The sequence below is a fragment of the Erpetoichthys calabaricus genome, chromosome 5 (genome assembly GCF_900747795.2).
Source record: "Erpetoichthys calabaricus chromosome 5, fErpCal1.3, whole genome shotgun sequence".
Lineage (NCBI taxonomy): Eukaryota > Metazoa > Chordata > Cladistia > Polypteriformes > Polypteridae > Erpetoichthys > Erpetoichthys calabaricus.
The window spans coordinates 198,449,500-198,459,434 of record NC_041398.2 but is presented as its reverse complement, the minus strand read 5'-3'; the positions used below and the strand labels follow the sequence as shown (position 1 = coordinate 198,459,434).

The 9,935-nt window shown below is 40.8% G+C and overlaps 1 protein-coding gene across 1 annotated transcript in view; it reads left to right on the top strand.

Annotated features, from left to right (window-relative positions):
* The first annotated feature begins 1,686 nt into the window (after nucleotides 1-1,686).
* LOC114652861 (rapamycin-insensitive companion of mTOR-like) overlaps nucleotides 1,687-9,935 on the top strand; it is a 164,283-nt gene continuing 156,034 nt past the window's right edge. The window contains exons 1-2 of the mRNA XM_051927674.1: nucleotides 1,687-1,827; nucleotides 1,977-2,024. Coding sequence (XP_051783634.1) covers nucleotides 1,779-1,827; nucleotides 1,977-2,024 — 97 coding nt within the window. The 5' untranslated portion in view covers nucleotides 1,687-1,778. The remainder of the gene's footprint in view (nucleotides 1,828-1,976; nucleotides 2,025-9,935) is intronic.

The window sequence follows — 9,935 nt, the reverse complement described above, 5'->3', positions numbered from 1 at the left end:
ATTTTAATATTTCAGATATCTGACACAACTACTTTTGTATATTATGTACTTTTACTGCATGAAGCAAATCATTCCCTTTCTTATGAAAACCCCGATTTGAGGAGGCACACGCTATTTCTGAAATGTACTTTCATTATTAGACTTACAAAATGTTTTGAAACTTTATTCATAATTCAAGCCACTATACTATAATAAGTAGTCGATGGTTTAATTATAAATGACAGTACTATGGAGACAACTTTGATGCAATTGTAATACAAACCAACAGTAACCTTTTATACCCAAAATATGATTGATTTATAGTACAGTATTTACATTCAGCATTACATTAAAGAAGGGACAAAGCTCAAATCGTGGCTACCGGACATCCCAATTTGAGCGGGACTGTCCTGAGTTCAACAGACAAAACCAGAGTGCCGCATTGTCTGTGAAAATCCCAATTGAACAAAACTTGTATGTAGAAAAAAATCTTAGTTCAACTTCATATTAAATATCTAGTGACTCGCCAAATTTTTGAAGACAGCCTGGCGTACCGACTTTTATAAATACAATTTGTAACTTTCAGCTGAATCTGAGTGTTTGAATTGTGTATGTTTGGGTACATCGTGTCTCATCATGGATACTCGTGCTCTTGTGCAGTGTGTTTTATAAGTGAAGTAATACTGATAAAGACTTTCTGACTAGTAAGGTAGGTTGTATCTGCATGGTATTTACATATCGTGTCATATTATATTTTACAAACATATTACAAGTTATATCAAACATCCATCCATCCATTTTCCAACCCGCTGAATCCGAACACAGGGTCACGGGGGTCTGCTGGAGCCAATCCCAGCCAACACAGGGCACAAGGCAGGAACTAATCCCAGGCAGGGTGCCAACTCACCACAGGACACACACAAACACACCAAGCACACACTAGGGCCAATTTAGAATCGCCAATCCACCTAACCTGCATGTCTGTGGACTGTGGGAGGAAACCCATGCAGATACGGGGAGAACATGCAAACTGCACGCAGGGAGGACCCGGGAAGCGAACCCAGGTCCCCAGGTCTCCCAACTGCGAGGCAGCAGCGCTACCTTAAAATATATTAAAATATTTTTTGTCTTCCTTAGTTCCTTAACATATTTTTTTTGGTCGCTCGAAATGATGGAACTTTGGAAATGTGGCAACCCTGGCTCAAACTCTTAGTTATTTAGATATCCTACGTTAATTACACTACCTTATGCAAATATTTTCTTTCTGTGGGAGTTTCACTACGTATTTGTTTTGTTACCTTTTCTACTTTAATATATTTTGCTCTTTACGGGCTGTTTTCAGTCCCATCAACAGTCATGTCTAGTTCTCCGTTGATCTGCTCGGATTCTGAGCTATGCTCACATTTTCATTTACCGCCTTCCTCTACCAAAATTCTGTTTTGTACCTCATACTGCCCACCAACCTCAAGAAAATAAAAAGTGCATTCCACCGCAAGTCTTGACAAAGGGAAATAACAGATATATGTAATTGTATGGTTGTTCTACCTTGAAGCCATAATTCACACTCAGTTCCACCAAACAGGGCGCAAAAAATGCATTTCAATTCCTTTCGATCTTATTACCAAACATTTTGCCGAAGCGGGCGATAGTTAACAGCCGTTTCTGGCCACAGCGTGTCGCTACCGTCCAAGGTGTTTACGTCACAAATCTGTACGGCATAGCAGGAGAGGGAGCCGGTTAGCAAGGAGCACTCTCGCGATATTCCTCGAGGTTTCCGGTGTTGTGAATGTTCCACAAAGATGGCGGTCAGCATCCGCGGCCGTCAGATCTGGAGCATTAGGATGCGAGGTAAGACAGGCACATACCTGCTAATTGATCCGTCGACGACTGCGATTTCCCTTTTTGGACTGTGTGCACACGGTGTCGTCAACGTTTTTGAGCTGGAGTGCTCGTCCCATTAGTTCTCACTCTTGTGTTTTTTCTCTTGTGTTTGACAGGTCGGAATGACAGCGGGGAAGAAAATGTACCGCTCGATCTCTCAAGAGGTGAGGAAGGCAGACACACGGAGGGGGGTGGAGGGAGGGGGGTGTCTGGAAAACCCAAAATAAGAATGAAAAAGTGGCAAAAGGTTTTGATGCTGTTTTATCGAGCACGGATGTTTTTTGCACTGCAGCTGCTGTAGCCAACATTTAGCGAGTGATGTTTCTGTAAATCAGTGGAGTGGCGTTGAGGTTATTGTAGTGTTTTCAACAGAGCTACTGATTAGAATCACTGCACTGTCTATCACCCTTGTGTACACACGTACACATTCCGACCGGACTGGAATCTGTGTGTGCTCCCTGGTTGTGGACTGATAGGAGGAACCTGGCAAGGGGAGATGTATTGTGATTTTTTTTGTCATGTTGGGTTGTATTTTGTTTTGCTTTTCGTCTGGGGTGGAGTGGGACTGTAGGAGACGTCTCCCCCACGTGTACAAAAAGAAAGAAAAACAGTTATCCTATTGTTGCTTATCGAAGCGCAACTCTTGCTACTCCAGTATTTTCCTTCCTTGTTTATTACACTGTAACCCAGGCGGTGGTCATTCTACATCGCAGTGAACCGACTGAGTATTGAGAAGAATCCGCTCTGGACTTCCTCCTTCTGCGACAGCAGCAGCCAACGGCGTGCCTGCTGTTAGCGCGTCTGCTTTTGGGAGGGGTTTGGAGGTTTAAAATAATAACATAACTTACTTTGTGGTCTTGATCCACGTCTGTCTAAGGAGGTGTTTAGATATTTTGTCCCTAGAACCCCAGAGGTGTTTTCTCCCCCGAATGATACGTCACGCTGGCATTTCTGTATTCTGGCCTTTGACACACTTTATTCTACGCAAAATTTGAGCAATTTTGCAGGGAAAAACAAATTGAATTAAATTGTAAGCAGATTGTACAATGAATAATAATATTGATGCAAATTAGCAGATGATAGTATGAACAGCAACAGTTTTAAAATAGATACGTGGTCTGGTTTTTGTTTAGGTTATTTATGCTTTTGCATGTGTAATATTCATCTATCTAAGCTGTATTCATCAGAACATTTTTGTTTTGTTTGGGTTACTTTTGGATATATATCCATTTATTAAAACTTGTTAATGTAGTTCAGAATGAAAGGGAACGGGGGGGCTAATTGGCATGGATTTGGGTGAAAAAATGCATAGATCAAAAAACATGAAAATGCACCAAATACACCAAAAAAAGTATGCATACTTGTTTGGGCGTCAAACCTTGCCCGGTTGACACCATGAAATAATCATATATGGACTATTCTAATTAACCTTGTACACATGCAGTCATGAAGCTGCTGACCTTCATTGGCTGATAGAGCAGTCTCCCTCCTGATGCATCAAGTCCTGTGCTGCACTCTGCAACTAAGCATGCAAGAGCCAGCAAAACAATGTAGTGCCTCTTCTCAGTGTTTTGGGGTTCGGGGAAAGGCATAAGGTGCCAGCGTCTGAGTGGGTAGCTGCTATTGCATGGCACATTTAATGAAATAACTGCTGGTACAATGAATAGTATTGTATAGGCCGGATGAAAAACTGAGGGTTACCAACGAGCCAGCCAACACGTATAGTAACATCCTATCTGCCAAAGCTACTTTGTCTCAGAGTAAATGAAACATGGATTGACCTGGGCCACCGAGTCACAATGTGTCAGTTTATTTTTGGCATCACAAATTACTTGTGGTTAATGTAATGTTACTGTTTAGAGTTAACAAATGCATCTTCATTCTCACTAGGTGCCCTTTTTGCAATATAATAATAAGTGCAGTATAGTACTACAATAACATTAGGAAAACCAGACACTGCTAAACATTGCCTATTTATTTTGCCAAAAACTTTATTTTTTTATGTATGTACACCCACCCCTACAAAAACCTAATGTAGTGCCCCTTGGATTGAATAATGGCTTCCAGCACAACATGCATGATGAAGTGAAGCTTGGCGGAGTTATTCCTGACTTCTGCACCACTATGCCGAGAAGTGACAACAGGTAGCTGATATAGAATAACAAAACAAACAAATAAGTACCGGTAGTAGTGTTGAAATATGCAGCATTGGCCTTCTTAAAAGAGAACTAAAACAGAGTCTATACATTCATTCATCTCCTCAGCTTCAGAAAAACAGCCCTGGACAAAGTGTTAATATATCACAGAACATAATAATGTACACATTATCAACTGGTACACATATTTTGTAGCCATAAAAATAAATTGTCTTTCCTTTTAGCACTAGGCTTTTTGTGCATTTTGAAGATCACAAATCTATATATTATCCCATCTTTTCACTGATGCAAAACGTAATCGGGTATGCATAAATGTTAATGGAAAAATGATATTTGGTTTATTTTTTTAAGTGCCTGTCGGAATGTCAGTGTTTTAGTTTATAAAATGTAGTGTAGAAGTCACCCCTGTGATATACAGTACACCATCTCTCTTTTTCTGTTCATGTCTTGAACATATTCTGTGATGATCTGAAATCGCTTGCTAGCTAATGCACTACAGCAAGACAATCCATTTTCTAGTGCATCTTTAATAATCAGAATCAATAACAAAACCAACAGCCTGTTAGAAATTGTATATAATGACATTTGTATAGAAATGTGTTGGTGCGCATTGGGGGGAGACAGAGAGAGATCAAAGCACTGTTAGTTTTATTTCTTACAAATTCCAGATTCTGGGAAAGGCCAAGAGGAACTTAGTGATAATGATACACCTTGTGCCTGCAATGTCCAACATCAGCTGATGAGTTTATCCACGAGTACCAACAGATTAAAACCAACAAGCTCGCAGTATCCAAGGGTAGTGTGAAAGCATATAGGAACATAAGTAGTTTGACAAACAGGAGGAGACAATTCTGTCCATTAGGCTGTTTTGGCTAGCTAATTGGTACAGTAAGTTATGTCTGTTTTTCAGATACTTTTCAAAAGTCTTCAAGGTTCCTGCATAAATCGTTAGTTTGTTCTAAATTCCCACAACTGCTTATGTATAAAAATGTTTTCTGGCTTCAGTCTTGAATACCTTTCCCCTTAGTTTCATCTATTGTCCTTGAGTATGTGATTCTCTGTTTAACTGAAGGAATTCTGCTGGATTACCTTTTTCAGTACCATTTGAGAAGTTTGAAGACCTGGATTAGGACCCCATGCAGCCTTCTGTGCTTGAGACTGAAGAAGTTTAGTTACATGGGCCTTTTCTTTACTATTGTAAAGCACTTGGTTATTCCCCTCTGTACAGCTTAAAGAGCAATGTCTTTTTATAATACTGTGACCACAATTGCAGACAGCACTGCAGAGGTCTTACTTGTACATTAAGCAATTTGAGCATAATATCCCTTGATTTATTCTTAAAAGATTTTACAATATCTTCTTCTTTCGGCTGCTCCTGTTAGGGTTTGCCACAGCGGATCATCTTCTTCCATATCTTTCTGTCCTCTGCATCTTGTTCTGTTACACCCATCACCTGCATGTCCTCTCTCACCACATCCATAAACCTTCTCTTAAGCCTTCCTCTTTTCCTCTTCCCTGGCAGCTCTATCCTTAGCATCCTTCTCCCAATATATTCAGCATCTCTCCTCTGCACATGTCCAAACCAATGCAATCTCACCTCTCTGATTTTGTCTCCCAACTGTCCAACTTGAGCTGAACCTCTAATGTACTCCTTTCTAATCCTAGCCATCCTCGTCACACCCAGTGCAAATCTTAGCATCTTTAACTCTGCTACCTCCAGCTCTGTCTCCTGCATAACCTAACATTGTATTTGCCTTTTTTAAGTGCTTTTGCTCATTGCCTTTTGCTCTTTTGTTACTGAGCTGATGAGAGTGAGATTTTGTTTTGTCCGATCACTTTAAATCAGACATCAGAAGACGGTAAGTAGAATAACATTGTTCAGCTTCTAATAAAATGAAAAAGTTTAAAGTTATCCCTTGAGAAAGCAGAGAAAGTCAGGGTCACTATGATTTGGGATGCACAATTTGTAAATTTAAACTCTTGAGGCATTTAAGGCGATTTTGACTTCACAATAATGCTATTGAAAGTCTTTAGCATAGTAATGTACAGTCTCACACACACACACTTCTCAAAACCCATGAAGCAAGTGCAAAACTCAGATGAACAGGTCTTATTCATCCACTATGTCCATTGTCTTGTTCCCTCATATTTGTACTTGTTTGGAGCTGTAAGAGGTACCATTCATGGGAAAACTTTTGGGATTGATAATGAAGTATTAATGAACTGACCATGAATTATGCTACAGAATTATGTTGCACATCCCACATGTGTGTATGTACTGTAGGTTTACATGGTATACTGGAAGTAAAAAAAGAAAAATCCAGTTGTTGAAATGGTGCGGTAACAGCATTTCTTTAATTTAGCTATCAGAAGTAAATTATAGTTTTCAAGCATTCATGAGCTTGATTGGTACCCAGCCCCCCCCTTCACTCTTTGATTGCCAAATTGATATATACATTACATCTGGTTCAGATCACCAGGGAGGTCTTCCCACACTTCAAATATATACACTGGACACTCCAAGGAGCAAAAACTCCTGTTAATAATTTGTAGAGTGTGGGGTAGCAGGGAGTTGCACATATTTGTGGGCTGGTGAATGAAGCAGGTGTTAGAAGGGGGGAGCAGGGAGGTTAGTCATTTGGTACCGGTACTGAGGTTTGAAAGCTGGTATTGATACTGAAATCAAAATTTTAGTACTGATTCAACACTAACATACTGCAGTTCTCTGTAGCCACATTATTAGGTACACCTTCTCTTTTAATGAAAATATCTACCTCCTCAAGAACTTTAGTTATTATTAGAAAATGTGAGAGTGGCTAAGATGTGTGATCTGTGTTTTTTGGAATATGAAGTTATGGTTGGTGTCAGAGGAAGCTGTTCCTGCATCGCAGTAATAGCTGTCCTGCTGAGATGTTCATGCACTATAGCAGCGTTTCTCAACCTTTAAGTATTTGCGACCAGAGTTTTTATAACAGTTTTAATCGCGCCCCACCTAACGTTTTTTTGAAAGGAGCCCACTAATACCAATTTGTTCTTTTTTTAATTAATGATATATCATAGATGCATATTTTATTATACCTACTTAACTTTTATCGACATTTATCTAACTCTATATTTATTTTTCTAGTATCAGAATGTAGTTTAAGTTAATTTGTTTTGGTTTCAATAGATGTGTTTTTCATATTTTCGATTCTTGTTTTCTTTTTTTTAACATCTTCGCGCCCCCCTTTTTGTTACTTTGCTCCCCACAGTTTGAGAACCACTGCACTATAGTCTCTAGAGTTTACAGATAATAGTCTAATAAACAAAAAACATCTAGTGAATAGCAGTTCTGTGGGCAAAAAACTCCTTGTTAATGATCAAAGTTAGAGGTGATTGGCCAGACTTGTTTAAGCTAACAGAAAGGTCATACATACTTAAATTTACAGCATTTCTGCATGTACAACATGTTATGAAATGAATGGGCAACAGCAATACTATGGAAAGAAGACTAACTGTGGGCATGTCATCACAAAATGGAGTCTTAGTAGTCATCTTCTAAATGTCATAGATATACTTACATTTGTCAGTGAATCCATCCACTTTTGAATCAGACTATAAAATTTGGTGTCATGATGATAGCTGTTCCTTAAGTTGGCAACATTGGCTGCAAGGCAGGAACCAGTTTTGAATGAAGTGCAACTCAATAGCAGGGTACATTCAAGTGCACATACTGAAACTTTCTCCTGCATAGACAGCTTAGAGTTGTTGTTTTACCTTACCTTCATGCCTTCAGGATGTGGGAGGAAAGTGGAGTATTCAGAAAAAACCCACGCAGACAAGCAGAGAATGTTATAACTTTCCTCTGGCAGTGCTTGCTACAGTTGTAACAAGTAGATAACACTGTATCTGTGGTTAGTTTACGATACTGATGAAATGAGCTGCTATGTATGTTTCGGCCAATAAAATGTTTTTAAGTAAATGTTTCCAAACTGCAACATTGAACAGACATTTATTTGACTAGTTTAGATCTTTGTGCTGCTTTGTAGTATGAGTCAGGCCCCTCTAACAGATTGTCAGAACTTTATTTGTTCTTGGGGGAAATTTGGCTTTTACCAGAAGCTCTTTAAATAAATAAATAAATAGATAAATAAATATATACACACGCGCTATGCTATAAACACACACCCGAATGACTAAAAAGAAAGAAAACGTCTGATTTGGCAGCCACAGTCACAGTGAGTGAGGTATTACAAAGGTGTATTGTTGTTGGTGTAAAGGAGCCCCAGTTGTGTTAATTGACCGTTCGTTGGCTGAAAGTACTCCGTGTTAGTGTGTCAGGAAGAGGATGAACAGCATTGTTCATAATGCCACTCAGTTTTGTTTTAATTTTCCCCTTTGGTAATACTTCCAGAGGGTCCAGAGTGATCCTATTGTGATGAGGGAGACTTTTCGTGACAAAACCCTGAAGGTTGCCGAGGGTTCTGTTGGTGTTGCCGGTGTTCCCAGAAGAAGGTGTTCCTCGCAAAGGGCTCCCTGGAAATCATCGAGAGGAGTCGCAGCGCACAGCTTGATGGCGACTCTGGTCTGTACCAGGAAATGATAAGGACAGCTGTGAGGGCTCTCAGGGCAGATAAGGTGGTGTTTGTTTGAGGAATCTGTGAGCAAGTGACACACCATCTATGGTCCAGTGACCCACATCCTGCTTACAGAGGAATTAAAGCATTACACATATCAGAATCTGTTCCTCACAGTCGCAGTCAGGGTGGCTGATGGAACGGTCCTTACGGATGACACTGCAATTGTGTCCCGCTGGGCTGGCTGCTTTGAGCAGCTGTTTAAAGCTGATCCTCCGGCTGGGAAATTGGACACAGAGGTGTCCACGGTTCTTGACGCTGATCCTTCAATTAGCTGTGAACCGCCCAGTCTCACTGACATTGCACAGGTGGTGAACCAGCTGAGGGTAGGGAAGGCTGTAGGGATCTGTGATTTCTGGGGTGAGCTTCTCCAGGCTGGTGGTAAGGCTGTCCTCCTTGCATTGCACCCAATCTTTGCTTCCATTTGGGAGACGGGCATCATCCTAACTTGAAAACAGGAATTGTCGTCCCTATCTGGAAATGGAAGGGTGATCGCCTGGATTGCGGCAACTGCAGGGGAATAACACTGCTCTCAGTGCCATTTAGGTGCTTGCTAGTGTCATCCTCAATAGGATCCATGCTCACTTGCTCATCTACCAGCAACCGGAGCAGTCTGATTTTATGCCTAAGGAGTCTATCATCCATTGCATCCTGGCACTGAGGGTTCTCATGGAGTGTAAACGCGAATATCGGCAAAGTTTCATTGCAGACTTTGTTACAGGTTTTTGTAAGGTGTTCGACTCATAAGGTGTAGGACATCCTGAAACTTTGCGGGGTCCCCCTGAAGTTGCTGAAAATCATGGCTGGCATGTACACTGGTACTGTGAGTGCTGTGCAGAGTGTGGATAGAACCTCTGCATTTTTCCCAGTTGGTTCTGGATTTCATCAGGGCTTTGTTCTTGCTCCTAGTCTGTTCAGTGCTTGCATGGACTGGTTGTTGGGCAGCGTTGTGGGGTCCAGCAGCTGTGGGGCAGAAAGAATGTGAAGAAAAATTCACTTACCTTGACTTTGCTGATGATGCTCTGATCTTCGTGGAGTCAATGGAGGTTCTTATCAGGGCTCTTGAGAGACTGAGCAATTAGTCTGAGTGCCTAGGCTTGCGAAAGTCCTGGATAATTACCAAGATCTAGGCCTTTAATAACCTCTTGGGCACAGCCATTAGCAGTGTGTCTGTCTGTAGAGAGAATGTCGACTTCGTTGAGAGGTTTACTTACCTCGGTAGAGACATTCATGTCTCTGGTGACTCTTCCTACAAAGTCAGTAGATTGATTGGGATTGGGGGTGGGGTTGGTTGGATGGGAGT